General features: G+C 61.7%; 1 protein-coding gene across 1 annotated transcript in view; it reads right to left on the bottom strand.

Moving 5' to 3' along the window:
• Positions 1-2,981: 2,981 nt before the first annotated feature.
• SCART1 (scavenger receptor family member expressed on T cells 1) overlaps positions 2,982-18,452 on the bottom strand; it is a 49,616-nt gene continuing 34,145 nt past the window's right edge. The window contains 19 exon segments of the mRNA XM_069567439.1: positions 2,982-3,402; positions 4,238-4,342; positions 6,544-6,779; positions 8,529-8,801; positions 8,804-8,842; positions 8,924-8,983; positions 9,185-9,427; positions 9,430-9,498; positions 11,259-11,390; positions 11,393-11,836; positions 11,839-11,862; positions 12,002-12,302; positions 12,686-13,017; positions 14,332-14,640; positions 15,736-15,866; positions 15,950-16,040; positions 16,257-16,402; positions 17,836-17,848; positions 17,895-18,050. Coding sequence (XP_069423540.1) covers positions 4,259-4,342; positions 6,544-6,779; positions 8,529-8,801; positions 8,804-8,842; positions 8,924-8,983; positions 9,185-9,427; positions 9,430-9,498; positions 11,259-11,390; positions 11,393-11,836; positions 11,839-11,862; positions 12,002-12,302; positions 12,686-13,017; positions 14,332-14,640; positions 15,736-15,866; positions 15,950-16,040; positions 16,257-16,402; positions 17,836-17,848; positions 17,895-18,050 — 3,083 coding nt within the window. The 3' untranslated portion in view covers positions 2,982-3,402; positions 4,238-4,258.

Here is an 18,452-nt window from a genome sequence, read left to right as displayed (position 1 = left end):
CCCGCGGCACGGGTCTGGGCGGTGATCTTTCGGATATGACACCTGAAGCCCACGCAGCGAAGTGAAAGATCAGCGAGCTGGGCTGTGTCAGACTGAAAGTTTCTGCACAACTAAAGAAGCAATCGACATGAAAAGGGTTCCTACTGAGTGGAAGAAAATATTTGTAAATCATATATCTGATAAGGGGCTAATATCCAAAATTTGCAAAGAATTGATACAACTCAATAGCGAACAAGCAATCCAAATGACAAATGAATTCATATTGAGTGAACAAAGGACCTGAATAGACATTTTTTTCCAAAGAAGATAGTCAAATGGACAAGGGGTATGTGGACAGACACTCAACGTCACTGACCACCCAGGAATGAAAATGAAAACCACAGTAACGTGCCACTCCACACCTGTTAGAATAACTACCATTGAAAAAACAAAAAGATAACAAATCCTGGCAGGGATGCGGATAAAAGGGAATCTTGGTTCACTGCAGGTGGGACTGTAAATTGGTCCCATCACTATGGAACAGTATGGAGGGGCCTCAAAAAATTAAATATAGAATTATCATAAGATCCAGTGTCCCACTTACTGGGACATATATCCCATATATATTTGGGTATATATCCAAAGGAAATGATATCACTATGTCAAAGATATATATATATACACACATATCACACATACGCACACACATATAGACCATAAAAAGAAGAAAAATTCTTCTTTAAAAAGAAGGAAATCCTACCATTTGCAACAGCATGAAGGGACTTCGAGGGCATTATGCTAAGTGAAATAAGTCAGACAGAGATATACACTGTATGCTCTCACTTAAATGTGGAATCTAAAAACCCTTACAAACTCATAGAAAAAGAGATCAGACTTGAGGTTACCAGAGGCAGGGGTGGGACTGGGGGAGAGAAGGAAGGGGGTCAAAGGTCACAAGCTTCCGGGTGTAAGCAAGTCCCAGGATGAACATAGAGGAAACACAAGCGTGTGGGACGTTGGGAAGCTGCTGAGACTGTAGATCCCAAAAGTTCTCATCACAAGAAAAAGGTTTCTTTCTTTCCCTCATTTTTCCTTGTATTTGCATCAAATGATCCACTTGGCTGGGGCTGAAGGTGGTCTTCCACCTGTCGTGCAAGCCTTTGAGGACCTCCAGGTCTACCGGGGAAGGGTGCCTCTGAGGGCCAGGTGTCAGGTAGGCACCCAGGGCAGCCAGCCTGGGCTTCAGCGCTGAGGCAGTAGCTGCGGCTCCACATGTGGCGCCTGCAACCATTAGGGATGAACGTGCCCTTTGTGAGAAGAGAAAAAGCAAATAAAAGCACCTTCTGCAGGTCCTCAGGCGGAAGGCTGGGTTCCGCTGTCTCTCTCCGTCCCTCTGTGCCAGGACCAGGAGCTCCCAGACAAGGCAAAGAGCTCCGCACCGTGTGTTTCCCCACACGCCAATGGGTATCTGACTGGAGAATCGGGGCCTGGGGGACCCCACATCAGAACGTACCAGGCAGTGTGCACATTGGGTGGGTCTGACTCTTGGAACTCCCCCGCACATGACCCCTGGCCCGGGAATGGGAGGGGCCAGCCGCACCACCAGGTGCCAGGTGCTGGGGAAACTAGCCTGCAAGGTGCTGGACGGGGGGCTGAGGGACTCTGCCTGCCTCCCGCCCTTCCTCCTCGCCTCGCTGACTCTGCCATTACCCCTTAACCCCTCCCTGTTGAAGCCCTGATAGCATCCACCCTTAGGGCTTTAGAACGCTTAATTAAGGACCGCCTGGAACACCGGCAGCGCCCCCAGGATCGCACGTTACAGGTAAAGTGTTGTCTCTCAGTCGTGTCCGACTCTCTGCGACCCCCTGGACTGTAGCCCTCAGGTTATTGCCTGAAAAAGCATGTCATGGAGGAGGGGATCTCGCCGAGGGCAAGAGCGTGCAGCCCTGGCCTGGAACCTGGTGGAGGCAGGGCCCCAAGTGTGCAGCACACGTGTGTGCGCACGTGTGTTCACGGTGCTCGCACAGCTCTGATGTGTGAAAGCTGTCCACTCTGGGCCAGGTGGGACCCCAGTTATCTCGCTACAGGCTTCAGCCCTCCTCCCACCCTGGCGTTTCTCTGTCTGCATCCTGCCGGCGCACAGACTGGAGACAAATATGCACCCCAGCGCTTTGCATGTCTTCTTAGAGACGCTTTACTGTTCTCACATTCTGTCTGTTCAGTTAGCTGTCTGGGGCTGTGCTGAGGCTCGGCTGCCAGAGCAGGGCTTTTCCCTAGCGGTGGCTCGAGCCTCTCACTGCGGGGGCCTCTCCTGCTGATGAGCGCGTGTCCAGGGCGCACGGCCTCCAGCAGCTGCGGTTCCCAAGCCCCCGAGCACAGGCTCCATAGTCGCGGCGCACAGGCCGGCTGCTCCTCAACACGCAGGAGTGGGCGCCTCCCAGATCGGGGACGGAAGCCACGGACTCTCTACCACCGAGCCACCGGGGAAGGCCTCACCCGCGTTTCTAAGGAGACAGTCGTCAGCAAGTCTGGCCGCAGGGTGAGCATTTCTTTCTCCTGGTGCCTCTTCCACACACTCTCCACAAAGGACATCTTGTAAGAATGAAAATGTCGCCCGAGTCGAAGCCATCACAATATTGAAAAATAGTGATCCTCCAACTAAAAATAAAAGTCGCCTGAAAATGGAGAACCATCAGGGCAATGGGGAAAAGCGGGCCCCCACTCCTCACAAATCACGTGTGCTGGGAACAAAGCTCCGCTGAAGGGTTGGAAGGGAGCAGGGGCCCCCTAAGAGCGGCACAGCGCGAGCAGGGGCACAGCCGGCGTCTGGGACCCAGGCCGCCCGCTCAGAGGGGAGGTGGTGGGGGCGAGACCCCCAGGCCTGGCACCCGTCACTGCTGGATGGGAACCGGCAGAGGCGTGGACTGGGCATCTGCACTGTCCAGGGACTCTGTGGTTAATGAACCCATTCCCACGAGTGCAAGGCGGGACTCTTATTAAATCGAGCGAGTTTTATTAACGTCAGGAGAGGAGGGGATCGTTAAGGAAGACAAATCTGTCAGAACTAGGAAGACCGAGGTTCGCCCTGGAAGCGCCCCAGGGCAGAAGAGCCGGTGGAGAAGGAGCAGTGGGCTCACAGCCCCGGGCACGCCGCGCCCACATCGTCGTGGCTGGACCCCGAGGACGCCTGCAAGGGGGGCTCCTGCCCCACCTGCGGGGGGCCACCTCCCTGCAGCGTGACAGGTGTGTCCTCTGCGGGCGGGTCACCTGGGGCCAGAGGAAGCGTGGGTTACCAGGGTCGTCAGTACCGGGGGCTCCCACGCTCTGTGCCTGGGCAGGGCCCGCCGGGAGGCACGGGGGGTTGCCCAGGACACTCCGGTCCAGTTTGTCCAAAAGACTCGCTGGAGGAGTTCAGGACATGTCCTGGAGGGAGAGAGTAAGGGAGGGCTGCCTGACTTGTGATGACTGCTCACCAGCCCTCCTGGCCCCGGACCCCAGCACATCCTTGGCGGTGGGCTCTGTGCTGGGCTGCCCTGACCCACCCCAGGAGCCTCAGTTCAGGTGCTTAACTCCCCTGGGTTGATTCCAGGTGTGCTCTGCCCCCCAACCCTTAACCACCAGAGCAGAGTGTGTGGGATCCCAGGGATGGGTCAAGATTTGTTGACCTGTTGGCACCTGTTACCACTCCTCCTCATGGGCCAAGAGACTGGCTGGCTTGGCTGGGTCTCCTAAGGGCAAAGGGGCCTCGGGGAACCCAGGACAGCTAAGAGGGCGTGCAGCCAGCAAACACCGCATGGGCAGGGGGAGGGGTGCACACTTGTGGGTCCATGAGCCTAGAGCCCGGCCCTGCTGCTGCCCGTCTGAACGTCCCCCACAGACCTCCTGCCACCCTGGGAGCACAAGGTTCCTCCCTGCTTCTGGCAAACTGGTCCCCACCCGCCCCTGAGGGCCTGCCCTAATGTCACCTGGGGGCTGAGGCAGGACCCACCCCATCACATCTCTGTACTTTAACTCTGCTCAGCACATGTCCTTGTCTGACCCCAGAGACCTTGTCCTCCTTGCAGCCTTTACATAAACCAGGCTGCCAGCACCTGCCAGACACTCACGCCCCATCTGTTCACGACAAGCTCTGCCACCTGCCGCATCACGGACATATGTCTCGCCAGAAGTGGCAGAGGGCTGTGGGGAAGGTCGTGGTGGCTATGCCTCCCCATCCTGATGACAGCCTACACCAGAGGCGCAAGGCCCACACACTCACCAGTCAGGGAGGTCCCAGGTCTCAGGTTTGCACCACGTGAGTCCACCCATTCCTCAAGGATCTGCTCATAGATGACCTCAGAGACTTCCTCATGCCCTTGGGATTCTGCAAAGGACACACTGAGAGACCCCGCCCTGGGAGGCCCTGGAGAAAGCAAAGCAGCCACTATACGGGTGGGGAGCAGCCCGACCTGCCAGGGCTGCCTCCTGATTAAGGCAGATGTTTGCAGGTAACAGTGTCCTCGAATCAGTCTCCGATTCCAGCCTCGGCGCTCTGGGCCCTTGCGGCCCTGGAGCTAAGGACACCTGTCCCAGGCCAGGGGCTCACCGTGTCTTCACCTCACTTCACCCTGCACCTCTCCTGTCTGTCCCGGCCCTTCTATCCCAGGCCCCTCTATCCCATGCCGGGGGCTCACAGTGTCCTCACCGGCCCCAGCACCTCTCCTGTTTGTCCCGGCCCCTTCACAGCTCCAGCTCTGCCTCCAAATGGAGGTGTGGACTCCAGTCATGTCCCAGGTCAGCAGCTCTCTGCACCTATGAGTCTGCAAAGGCAGCTGGGTGCCCACACAGGGTCGGACAATTCAGAGAGATGGGTGACAATGTGGAACCCAGGTCAGACCCATGGCAGGGGGCTCACACACCAACATACAACCCACTGTTCGTCTTTGGGAGCAGCAGTCTAGACCCAGACAGCAAGAGATAAAGCTAACTCTTGCTTCAGAGATCAGAAGATTTGCAACAGGAATTTGCCTGCCTCCATCCTTCTGTCCTTAAATGTAAAAGGATTCCCAGTGCTGATGGCTATATTTTTATTAACTTGCTGGACAACTTGTAAGGTCAGCGATTAAGTGACAATTTCCTTTCTGAGCATTCACCTGCTTCTTGATAAGTCTCTGAAAGTATGCACCACAGCGCTACCGTACAAGTTCCAAATAATCACACTCTGAGAATCTCTCCCTGAGACTGTCGGTTAATTACAAAGGATGGCGAGAGCCTGCACGGTCATCATATCATAGTTATCAGTACAGTGAAGGGCCCAGTAATCACACCTCACGCACTGATCGCCTGCACATTTGAACACGGTCTGGCTTAACTGTACAATGGCGCCGTGAGGGTGAGGGAGCCACAAGGCCCTGGCGGGGCTGGGCTGGGGCTCAGCCCCACACCCTCAGTTTAAAGCCTCTCTGGTTGAACCCGGGTGCTCTGATTCTGCCAATGTACTGAACAGGGGCTGAGACATATCAGACCTGACGTCACGCCCGTGTGCACCCCGCTCAGAACCTGAGAGACAGGACGCGTCCTGAGGGGCTGTGCCCAGCCGAGCCCTTACAGCTGCTAACAGGAGGCTTCCCGTCACCTCTAGCCCCTGGCCTCCTAACACAACAGGCAGGCAACGTCCTACCTGTTTTTTGTAGTCCATTCTCTATAATAAATACTGCTCCTGAAACTGCACGTAAACGCAAATTCATGAAATGAACAAGGATAAGCATAACAGTTGACAACACAAAGGAGAATTCCTATCGCAAGGATGCAAATACGTGAAGTATGACGAAACTGCCTGAATCACCCTCCAATGCTGCCACTGAGAATCTCAGAAGTGGACAGTTTTAGATGAGTGCGATCGTCGGTGAATAGAGCGTAGAGGCAACACGGGAGACTTGCCACTGACAGGGTGACAACAGTCGTAACTACTGAGTGAGCTGAGTCACCTCTCAGGTTCCAGGTTAGCAAAACCTTCCCCACGTTACAATTTCGCTAAAATTTATTTTTCCTATGTAGTATTCTTCTCTATAGATGACCCATTATATGTATAGTTACTAAGGAGCTAATATCTTTATATTTTAAGACTTTTTACACAAATAAATTCACAAATAAGGGAACTTCCTTTGTCAGACCCTACAGGCTGGTGGTGGTTTGGAAGAATGCTCCTCATCCTATCAAACCTGCCTCTGATCCTGGAGCTCCCGATGCAGGCAGCTTGCCCCCAGTAGACAGCTGGTCATGTCTGGAGACACTTCTGGTTGTCGAAGCATGGGGGGAAGGTGCCGCTCAGCACCCCACGGCACCCAGGATGCCTACGGCAGAGAGTTCCTGGCTCCAGCCCTCAGTGGTGAAGCCCTGGTCAGCGGACACACGAACCTCTGGGATTACTGAAGCAGCTCCGCACCCTCCCCCTGCCCCCGCCCACGCTGTGTGGGGCACATGAGCGTCCATCTCCTGCTTTCTCCACTGGGTCTCCTTTCTCACTGGCCTGGATCCCCAGCGCACTCCTAAGGGCCAGGACACTTGAATTCCCAGGACACTTACCCCTGCCCCGCAGCTTCCCAAGTAGCATCCTAGCCACCAGCCCACTGAGGACAAGGCCAAGCAGTGACCCCGGACGATGACGGCTGTGATGGCAGGCAGGGTCCCCTGAGACCCTGGCAGGCGTGGCTGGCTGGCTGGGCTGCACAGGCCCTGCAGGGAGATGCCCAGAGGGGAGAAGCACGCCCAGCGTGGTGTCCAACTGAAGGCCCTCTTGTGTTCGTGCTGCGGGTGAAGCCCTGGGTGCGAGAGGCACAGAGCTGTGAGGGCCCCGCCTGGGGGAGCTCAGGAGACTCCGCCAGGCAGCAGTGATGCCCACGGGAGAGGAGCTTAGAGGTGTGTGTGCGTGTGTATTTGTGGGGGGGTGTGCATGTGTGTATATGTTGTGGAGGTGTGTGTGTATGTCCATATGTTGTGGGGTGTACATGAATGTATATGTTGTGGGAGTGTGTGCGCACGTGTGTATGTGTTGGGGTGCACATGTGTATGTTGCAGGGGTGTGTGGGCACGTGTGTATGTTGTGGGGGGTGTGTATGTGTGTATATGTTGTGGGGGGTGTGCACATATGTATATGTTGTGGGGGGTGGGCATGTGTGTATGTTGTGGGGTGTGCGTGTGTGTATATGTTGTGGGGGGTATGCCTGTCTGTATATTATGGGGGGGTGTACACGTGTCTATGTTATGGGGGGTTGTGTGCATGTATGTTGTAGGGGTGTGTGTGCACGTGTGTGACTGGCGTGAAAACTCTACAGATCACTTTGGAGCAAAGCTGAAGTGCAGCTGGCTCTGCCAGGGTTGGAGAAATGTTTGCGCCAAGATGGAGCACAGGCCCTGGGTCAATGCCAGGAAGAGTCCAGAAAGGCAGGCTGACCCCTGGACATCAGCCCAGCTCCAGTGGAAGAGCCACAGAGCAACAGGGCATGATGGGCCCTGAGGATGCGCTTCAGGGGAGGGCTGAAGGTGGGAAGACCAGCTAAGAGCCTGCGGAAGGTGTCCAGCCAGGGCCGGCTCTGGCCTGACCCTCCTTGAGATCAGGCTTTCCTAAGCCACTCCTCCCCCGTCCACTTTTCCTATAAGAAAGAGGGAGTCTCACAGGCCTCCAGGTGAGGGCAGATGGTGCAGCCCACCTGTCCTCGGGCCTCTGAGCTCCTGGTGTTGCCCTAGCAAGACTACTCTGAGGATGGGCAGAGGGGACCCCTCGAAGGTGGGCTGCAGCCACATTCCAGCAGGGACAGGAGGGGCATGACGACAGCGGGGCTGCAGCCCCTGCCTGAGTCGGTCCTGAGCTGCCCAGCGGCACCAGGAGCCCCCTGCCAGCGCTTGGGTTTGCAAAGTCCTCACCCTGGACCTAGTGGAGTTCCCCACCCACTGGAGCTCCAAGGTTCCTGCACGGCCACCTTTATCCCCAGAGCAGGTTGGGGACGCCCCCACGGGACGTGGACCAACCAGGCCACATGGTTGGCAGCTCAAGAATCCAGCACACGCATGCAGACACACACATACACACACATTCACACATGGACACGGGCACACAGCACTCACACACTCACATCTTCACCCATCACACTCACAAGTAGACCCAGCAGAGCCCATGTGTGCCTCCTGGTCCAGGAGGGGCTGCAGGAAGAGGGCCTGGTGATCCCAAGCCCCGCACTGTGGGACTCTTGTGCCCCAGAGACCCCAGTACTCCTCACAGACACTTGGAAGCTTCCTGGGAACAGGGGCACAGAGCAGTGGGAAGGATCACCAACCCGGGTAACAGTCCCGACTGGGTAGGGCACTCCCACCCACCAGATCCCCCTTACTTCAACTGGTTCCCATCCCTCCCACCTGTCCGCTCACCCCATGGAGGGGCAGGCAGAACCCCGGGATCACTCAGCCCATGGAGGGGCAGGCAGAGCCCCCCGACCACTCGCCCAATGGAGGAGCAGGCGGAGCCCCCGACCACTCAGCCCATGGAGGGCAGGCGGAGCCCCCAGACCACTCACCTGCAGAGCGCACGCCCGCATCCTCCTTGTGCCCGCAGTCTCCGTGGCCCCATGGCTCCGCTGGGCAGCCCCACAGCAAGGCCTCGCTGCCCCGGCACCCCACCTCATCCAGCCACACGGGCCCCGAGCCTGGTCAGAAGGCAGCCCCCGCCAGGGCGTCCACAGCCCGGCCGCGCCCCAGCTGCCGGCACACGACCTCGGCGTCCGCCAGGTTCCAGGAGTCGTCACACACGGTGGCCCAGGAGCCAGCACGCCAGAGCTCCACGCGGCCGAGCAGCAGCCCTCACCCCCGCGCACGCCCAGCTCGCCCTCCTCTGCAAGAGGGGCCTGGGGTCACCAGGGGGCAGGACCCGGATGGGAGAGGCTGGGGAGCCGTGTGCGGGGGAGAGGGGTACCTGGGCAGCTGCCCATCGAGGAGCAACTGAGGGCCTCCCCGGAATCCTGCGTCGTCGTCCCTGATGATCCTGCTGGATTTAAATAGCGGTCCACCAGCTGTCGATGCTCAGAGAAGCTTCAGAACAGAGCCTGTGGAGCCACGTGAGCCCACGACCCCCAGACCCGGGTGAGCGGCAGCCCCTGTGGATGCCCTGTCAGGACACCGAAGCTGCCTCCAGGGCCCCCAGAGTCTGCCACCTGCAGTCAGCGGCAGGGCCTACCTGCACAGGTGACTCAGACCTCCTCTCCACGGGTACAAGAGTGCGGGTGCCAGGGGGCTGAGGGGCACTGCCACAGCGTGGAGTTCCGTAGCCGGCGGCACTGGATGTTGTCCACCCAGGAGGTGCCCAGGCTAGTGTGCACCGGCCTGCTCTCCAGCCAGCCCTGCTCCCCACAGCCCAGCTGCCGGCAGATGACGGACAAGGAGGCGCCCTTCAGGGCGTGCCTGCACACGGCCCCCCAGTTCCGTTGTGGAACACGTCCAACCACCCAGCACAGGGCCCGGCGCCACCTCGCAGCCTCAGGGCCACTGACTCTGGAAGACAAGCCACTCGGGTCAGAGAAGCTCTGAAGGAGGAGGCCAAAACCAGGGGCTCCCAGCACCAAGACCCATGCCAAGCTAGGGCTTCTGACAGCCAGCTCACACCCACCCCACATCCCCATCCGTCCCCACCCAAAGGCGGGAGCCGCTGCCTACAGGGAGCCAGTTTAAGCCCCAGCCCTAACACTGCAGTCCCTAGTAACTCAACCGACTGTAGAAACCCGTCCCTGGAAATCGCTCAGATACATAATAACCCTTTTAAACAACCGTCAACATTCAACAACAAAAAGGGAATTAGCCCGCTCTCCGAGTTTGTCACTGGCCCTGGCTGGTCAGCGCCCAAGTAGTGTCTTGTCACCCTGGAGCGGCGAAAGCCCAGGAACGAGGGGTGTGTTAAGCCGACTGTAATATTTCCACATAGTGGAGGAGGACACAGCCCTCTGAAAGTAAGTCAAAAGGGCCCGTAATGCCTCAAAAACACACACACGGGGATAAACCGAGGACCTGCGACACGAACTGCATCTGACGGGACCGTAACGAAGTGAAATACGCTTAGAAAACGAGCGGCAGGGATCACACCTGCCACAGAACAGCAGCGGCCACTCAGACCCCCGCCTGTCCCTGCCCCCTCACCAAGCCTACTCCCAGCCCTGGATCTGGGCTGACCTCTGACCTTCCACCACCCAAGTGCACGGGGCGAGAGTGACCGGTGCCCGCTCCACGCCTGGGCCTCATGAGCACCTGCCTGCCTGCCTCTGATCCCCCCTGGGGACCCCGCTGCTGCCAGGCCGAATCGGGACGGCAGAGTCCCCACCCCCGCCAACAGCCGGGCCCCCTGCAGAGGCCTGCCCGCCAGCAAGCACCAGCAGCTGGCTGAGGAGCCCAGAGGAAGGAAGAGCTTCGAGCTGGAAACACAGTGGGAGCTAACCTGCCTCCAAGGGCAGAAAGACCAGGAGTGCCCACAGAGCAAAGTGCGGAGTGGACAGCGCCTAGAGCCCTCTCCCGGGAAGCAGGACGAAAGAGCAGAGCCCCGACCCCCGCCAGATGAGTGACAAGGACGGGCGAGCCAGAGCAACAGGCCTGCGACTTGAAGAGAAACGATGGCTGACGTAGAAGCCGTCACCTAAGACACGCAGGGGAGCTGGAGAAACCGTTCCTAAAGCACAGATGGGCACCAAAAGCCAGCTGAAGAGGCCGGGAGGCCACCCGGGGTGCCCACCCCTCCCAAGGGTTTCCCGGAGATGCCAGAGGAGGACGGAGGCGCAGACGCCCCCAGCACGTGACAAACCCCGCCACCGAGAATGTCGCCCCCAGGCCAGACGCACAGAAAAAGCCTCAGGGATGTATGGGCTAAGAGCAAGCATCTTCCTACCACGCCTCGACAGTACTCCGGAAAGAAGCCGTCCCGCACACTGCCATGTGCATCAAAGTCAGCACTCCAAGACAGGAAGCCTCAAGTGCAAATGGGAGGCGGCTCCCGGCAGCAGCGGAGAAAGGCCCCCACCCGTGCCGCCCCACAGCGAGCAGAGCCCTGCCGCCCGCCCCCCACCCAGGGGCAAAGGAGGGGCGCCAGCCAGCATCCCGGCAGCGAGAGGGCCCTGCGGAGTCAAGCGTGCAGTTCTCAAACCGGCAGAACAGCGCGGGGCGTTTCCGGGCGACCCCAGGAAAGCGCTGGCCATCACATTACGCACCAACACAGCGAGACCCCTGGAGACCCAGCGGCCCTGGGAGGGCACTCGGGTCTCAGCACCCACCCGAGCAGAGGACACCGGCGTCCTCCTTGCGGCCGCAGTCGTGTCGGCCCCAGCCCCGCGACGGGCACCGCCACAGCGCGGCCTCGTGGCCCTCGCAGGCCAGCTCGTCCGTCCAGATGCGCCCGGCCCCGGGCCGAAGTGCGCGGCCCCCGGGGCGCCGAGCGCGTGCCCGCAGCCCCGCTGCCCCGCGGCCAGGCGCACCTGGAGGCTCCCTGCGGAGGGAGAGGCCAAGTCAGGGCGCGGCGCGGGGCCCCGGGAGGGGGTCCTGGGGGCGGAGCCCGCACTCACCCGAGCACAGACGCCCGCGTCCCGCGACGCCCCCGCGGACACCAGCGGGGCCGCCGACACGCCGCACCGCGTCAGGCGGGGCTCGGTGCCCGCACAGCGCACGCGGCTCAGCCCCAGCGGCACCGCCCCGCGCGCGGGCGCCGCCGCCTCGTAGGCTCGCTCCGCTGCTGCGCAGCCCAGCTGCCTGCACACGACGGCCGCGCCGCGCGGGTCCCAGGCCTCGTCCAGGACGCGGCCCCACACCCCGTCCAGGGACAGCTCCACGCGGCCGTCGCAGCGGCTCTGTCCGCCCTCAGCCGCAGGGCGGCGGGGAGACCTGGGGGCGGCGGGCGGGACACTGCAGGGCGGCGGGGCCGGCGGGCGGGACCCGGCCCGGCCCGGGCCCAGGACGCCGCCTCCCGGCGCAGCCCCGTCCGCTCCCGGCCTCCCCTCCGGCCGCGCTCGTGCTGACCCACCTGAGCAGGCGGCGGCCGCATCGCCGGGCCTACAGGCGGGCGCCCCCAGGGCGCTCAGGGCGCAGTTCCACAGGCACGGCTCCGGCCCCACGCAGTGCACCTCGGCCGGCCAGAGAGCGGAGGCCCCGCCGCCAAAGTGAGCCCCCGGGGCTGCGGCCACCGCGCTCCCGCAGTCGAGCTGGTGGCAGAGGACCGTGGCGTCTGCCACGTCCCAGTGGGCGGCGCAGAGGGGCGCCCAGGCCCCCTGGACCTGGAGCTCCACGCGCCCCTCACAGGCGCTGCTGCCCTTGACCAGCCAGAACTCTGCAGGGGGAGGGGGTGTCGGCGTCGCTCCACCCGCCCCCTCAACCGAGGGCCCTGCTGTTTCTTCCCTTCACACCCAGGGTGGGGCTCCCGGGGCCCCTTCTCTGCCAGCTCCCCACCCGCCTCAGCGGCAGTGCCCAGCAGACACATGTGTGCAGGGCTCTGTGCTGGCCTTGGGGTCACATCCCTCTGTCCCCAAAGCCTGCTCCCTCTCCTTCCTGCCCGCCGCCCACAGAAGCAGCTCTTCCTCAAGGGGAAGGGCTCACCTCCTGGCAGGAGGCCCCCTGGAGCTGCGCCAGCTGCATCCTGAGAGGGTGGGGGCAGCACAGAGGGGGCTGTCAGGGAGGGGGCAGGGCCCAGCCTCGGAGCCCCCCTCCCGGCCTCACCTGAGCACCTGAGCCCCGCATCCTGGTCGTGCCCACACCGGTGCCCCGGCCCTCGAGGGCAGTGGAACAGCAGGGACTCGTTGCCCGCACAGCGGAAGGCCTCGGTCCACACGAGCCCCGAGCCCTGGCCAAAGTGGGCGCCCTGGGGTGTGGACACGGCCACACCACACTGCAGCTCCTGGCACACCACGTGGGCAGTGGCCAGGTCCAGGTCAGCGTCACAGACGGTGCCCCAGGTCAGGCCACGCCTCACCTCCAGGCGCCCAGCACAGGAGTGCTCGCCACCCGCCAGCCGGGCCTCCGTGTGCCCGGAGGCGCAGAGCGTTCACACCTCCCTTCCCTCCTCCGCGTGTTCTCGGGTACTCCCTCCCACCCCGGGCCCCCCAGCGGCTCCCCACACCCACAGTGGTCTTTTCTTGCATCCAGTCCCTCTCACAACTTCCCGGGGCCGTTGGAGGCCCTGCCTGGCCACACCGGTGGTCTGCAGCGGCCACAGAGCAGTTGTGCCTGCCCCTCCTGGACGGCCGTGTTCCTGTTCCTCCCCCCACAGCCAGGCTGCCTCTGAGCACTGCATGGTGACAAGTGCCTCTGAGCCTGCGGTAGCAGGCGGAGACGGGGACGCCCAGCAGGCCTCCCGAGGAGCATGGGCCCTGAGCTGCCAGCTTCTCATCCCATCCAGACCAGCGAGCCCTGCGCTGTTTTGTTGGCTCAGGCAGTTGACTGAACTCCGAAGCTGTCTTGTGTGTTTCCAATAAGCCCCAATTACAGTTGAAGTTAGCCCAGAGATTCTCAAAGCTGGCTGCACCCTACTCATGCGGGGGTGTGTTGAAAAATCCCCTAAAGGTTCTGACGGATTCTCCCCACGTAGGGCCCAGTGGACCCCCGGAGACGGTGATCCCTGAGCACCACAACGCTGGTCATGGTTGCACCTCCTGGAGAGAAGGGCCGAGACAGGCGCCAGCCAGCTGCCCTGCAGCCACTCTTGCTGCCCCCGTGGCTGAGGCTCTGGATGCCAAGAGCCATGAGCACAGACCCGCCACACCCCAGCACTCACTGTGCCCAGTGAGTGAGCCTGGGCATGCTTTCTCATCCCTCCCGCCCCTTTCTTTATTGAGGTCACTGGGGCTGACCTGGGCCATCACTTGAGGTCAAGGTTGGGCACCAGCCAGCCTCCTCCCACCCCACCTCACCTCCCAAAGCAGCACCCTAAACCATCCAGCTCTTCCTTTAGAAACGAAACTAGCACTTTCAAAATTCCATCCTGCACTGATTGCTTGCTGGCAAGGCCTTCAAGCGTGTGCGTGCAGCAGGAGAGCGACCACTTACATGGCTCAGGAGCCTCTCGGAGGAAAGTGCTCCCTCTGTTAGAGAACCCTGGAAAGGCCTAATCCGAGGGGGAGGACCGTGGCATTTCTGGGGAGAGTCCTCTTCCTCCCACAGCCTCCAGGAAGCATTCCTAAAATCATGAAACATTGGGCACCAGTTCTTCATCGAGAGGTCACCCAGCTGACCCTACAAGGGGACACAGAGACCAAGAACCTCAGAAGTTATGGGCAGCCCCAGGTCAACTGGGGTTAGGCCGTGGACACCGGATCTAAAGGGTCGCAAGGGCTCTAAAGGAGGGGGAAGCGGCCTTCTTACCTGAGCAGATCACCTCACCATTTGAGACACAGGGCTTGAAGTTTGCCCAGTTGATCTTGCAGTTCAGGACGGTCGGCTCAGAGCCCTCACAGGCAACAAACTGCTGCCCCTTTCTGGGACCTTCTGTCTCTGGCGGGGGTCTGGGGGCCTGGAGCATCGAGCCACACCCCAGCTCCTTGCAGAGGACGGTGCCAGCCTCGACTGACTGCGGGTCGCAGGAAGTTAGTGTCTGGTTGGAGTGCTCCAGCCCCGGGACGCCAGCGCAGGGGCTACTCCCACCCACCAGCTCTATCGCCACCTCCAGACCCCCTGCAGAGGAGTGTCAGAGAAGGAAGGCGGCCGTGTCCCCGGCCCTGCAGGTTCATCGCTCAGGCTGCAGGGTTCCTGCCTGCTCCCTGGGGACTGGGTCCTCCCCGTTCCTCACGGCCGAGTTCCCAGGGCCCCCGGCCTGGCTCCTCCACTCTGTGTCCAGAACAGTCCCCGGGAGTCCTGGCTTTGCCTCCGAGATCCTGCACCAGCCTTTCAGCACCCACCCCTGCCCTGCACGAACGTTCTGCCAGAGGAGGGCAGGATGCTCCCCTCCCCCACCCGATAAACTCCACTTGCCACTCCCAACCCCCGCCTTGTCCAGAACCCCAGTGCCACCTCAGGCTTGGGCACAGAGAACCCCACCACCCATGCTGTGACCCCCCCTCACTCCCGTGCCCCCGCAGCCCCCCTCATCCAGCACCCACACCCACTTCCTGTTGCTTATTACTCTTTTCTGAAAGTCGGCACTCCCACCCCCATCCTTGACCCCACAGCCCTGACTGACCCTCCTTGGAAGTGTTGCCAAGTCTGCATGCAAACCACCCACCTCCCCGTGCGGGTCTTCCTCCACGCACACACTCTGAGCCTACGGCTTGATGGGTGTAGGCAGATGTGTCCGCGTGTAACCACCACTCAACCAAGACCCAGCCTTCCCACTCCCCGAGGGGTCAGGAGCCTGGCAAGAATCGCCCGCCCACTGAGAATATCAGGCTCGGCTCCCTGCTGAAACTCCGGGCGCCTCTGAGCGCCGTTCCACCAGCCAGGCTGGACTAGCATCTCCCCGACTCCCCGACCTGTGGAGCGGGAATCTCATTGCCACTCTCAAGTCACTGGCCTGCAGGCCACATAGATGCGAGCTGCCCACATGGACACTGCTCAGAGGGCTGGGAAACTCCTGAGCCTGGGCCCCAGGCCACAGGCCCTTCCTGTGCTTCTGATAGCTGCGCACCCAGGGCTGGTGGTCCCCGCGACCGTGGCACCGGGGCCCCTTCCCTGCCCGCTGGGAGCAGGACTGCAGGGTCACCTCCTATTCCCAGGTCCAGCACAGGCCCCAGTGCGAGCGTCAGAGGGGATGCGGGCAGGGGCAGCCCGCACCCACGCACATCACGGCTGGCAGCCAGTCGTGCGGACAGGGCCGAGGGCCCCAGGCACCCAGAGCGCACTCCTGGAGGGAGGTCAGGCCGTGCAGCCAGGGCTGAGCCATGATCTCAGGGCCCGGGACCTCCCTGGGGGCACCCAAGGGGGCCCCACAGCCCAGCTCCCCGCAGACCACCGCGGCCTCCGGGAAGCCCCAGGTGTCTGTGCCTGCGGGCCCAGCTGTCCGTGGTGGCGGAGCAGCAGGATCCCATTGCAGCGCGCGACGTGAAGGAAGACGGCCAGCTGCTCCTCAGAGGCTGCTCCTGTGGGAGATGCAGGCTCCGGTCAAGGAGCGCCGTGCAGACCCTGCCCCCAGACCAGAGGGGTCTTTCCAGGAGCCCAGGAACAGGCCCCCCAGAGGCCCGAGGTCCTTTCATGGGACAAGTACAAACCTGTTCTGAGTGAGGTCCTAACACCCCCAGCGGCACTGACCGTTTCGGGGCCTCCGGGCTGGCCGTGCTGGGGTCCTCCTGCCCCACCCCCGATGCCTGCATCTTCATCATAAAGGTGCCGCAGAAGGAGCCCCGGGGCATCTGCCCCGACTCGAGCTGGATCCCTGGGGCCTGGGGCCTCTGAAGCAGCGTCCAGGCCCTTCTCTCCAAACCTCAAGGCTTCCACCTCCACCCTCAGAGGACAAGAGGGCTCTGAGAGCCCACCACGGGGCAGGCGAGGACCAGACCACTGTGACCTCCCTCCCAGGGCTTTCCTAGCAGGAGAGGGGAGGGACTGATGGTCCCTGATCCTCCTGGAAGAAGGCAGGACATGGCTCAAGGGGGCTGGGGAAGCACGGGGACCTCATGAGGGCAGGCTGGGGTGGCTTGCGGGATGGTGCTCAGGCCCAGACGAGGGTCAGGGAGAGGGAGCACGTAGGTGAGCATCCGGGGACCTCAGGTGTGGAAGGGACCAGCAGCAAGGGGCCAGAGCAGGACACAGCACTGTCTACACTGCCCCCAGGGTGGAGGGCCCGTCCTCCCTGCCTGCCCATCCAGGTCACCAAAAATCTGCTCACACTCCTTCACCCAGCTCTCCAGAGATGGCAGGTGCACACTCACACACGTGTGCACAATCACTTGCACACTTGAGAGGATTCAGAATCCCCTCTGTCCCTGTCCTGACTCAGAGGATAAAATCCCTCCCGAGGCGTTTGCTGCCTGACCAGGGCAGCCGTGCGGCCAGAACCCATCTGCAGCAAGGCCAGAGGGAGAGCCAGCCCCGCCCTGGCTCCGGTGAGAGGGAGGCCGGCAGTGCCAACAGCTGGAGGAATGCCCGCCCCTCCCGGGTGGTGTGCTGGGGCACCCGCGTGTCTCCTAACAAGGCCGCAGCCGGAAGATCGGGCTGGGACACACAGCTTGTGCAGGAGGCCTCTGTGGACAGGAGCATCCCCCCGCAGTCCCAGCCCAGAGAAGGGCAGGGGGTCAGCCAGGTCAGGACATGGGGTCAGGGCAAAGCCGGCTGGGGCCACCGCTTGGCACTGCGGAGGCCTTAGGGACCTTCCTTGAGATGAGAGGAGACTGGCTATCAGCCTGAGACTCAGAGAAGGAAGACTGAAGGGCTCCTGGGAGACCAGAGAGGCCAAGAGAGGAAGGTTGGGAACCGAGGGAAGCGAAGCTCAACCCGACCCCCTCCCCACCTCACGGACCCTCCATGGCTCCGGGACCCCGCACAGCGGGAGGAGGGGAGCTCCGGGCCCCACACAGCAGGAGGAGGGGAGCTCCGAGCTCCTTGGACCAGATGCTGGAAGCCTCTAGGGGGTTGCAGGGTGTGCATGGGGGCACCGGGCAAAGCGGGGCGCCGGGGAGGTGGCGAGATGAACCGTGTTGGAGGAGATCCCAGACGAAGCACCCACGGTGGTATTCTTACCAACAAACGGCATTTTTAAGTCATTCTACATCGTGAAACATTTCAAGAACCATGATTAGTCACAAATGCCAGGACTGAGGCTGGACCCCTGGCACAGGGCATGGAAGCCCGTTCCAACCACACCCAGGGCCAAGCAAGGCCCACCCTTCCCAAGGCAGCCCATCTGTGCTGCCCTTGGAGTGGGAGCAAGACACTCACCTGCGGGAGCAGCCTGGAGGGTGAGCACAAGGGGCCCGCACACCCCCGTTACCCTGTACGTGCAAGGAAGGTGGCCCTGGGCGGTGCCTCCATCTGGACAAGCACGCCTCCGGGCAGAAGGTGCGGCTGCAGAGGCCTCAGGGGGCTGCCCCGGTCACTGGGAGGTGTGCAGCCCTGCGTGCTTGGCACCACTAGGGTGCAGATGGGCGAGGTCCCTGTGCCCCGGACAACACCAAGCAACAACCTAGAAAGGCAGCTCCGTGCCCAGTGAGTTACCTGAAGTGGGCGTTCCTCGGCCCAGGTGGCTCGAGGCCTGCCCGGTACGGGCGGCTGAGTGCCGGGAGGGGAAAGCAGGAGTGTTGCTGTGCCGGGAGTGAAGGGACGGGAATGCTGAGCCCGAGGCCGTGACAAAGCGGGGAAACCAGCACAGGCCGAGAAGGCAGGCCCCGTGGAGGCCCCGTGCCCCGCGGAGGAGGGCGGTGCTGCCAAGGTGGCAGGGGCAGGCTGACAGTGAGGGCAGAGGGGAGACAGCGCACGTCCGGGCGGGGACGCTGGGAGTGGGCACTGGACCAGTGGGAGGAGGGGCTTTGGGAGACCCAGGGAGGCTGCCACCCTAA

Source organism: Ovis canadensis, chromosome 22 (genome assembly GCF_042477335.2).
Source record: "Ovis canadensis isolate MfBH-ARS-UI-01 breed Bighorn chromosome 22, ARS-UI_OviCan_v2, whole genome shotgun sequence".
Classification (NCBI taxonomy): Eukaryota; Metazoa; Chordata; class Mammalia; order Artiodactyla; family Bovidae; genus Ovis; species Ovis canadensis.
Note: the sequence above shows the minus strand (reverse complement) of the source record. Positions and strands in the feature narration are given on the sequence as shown.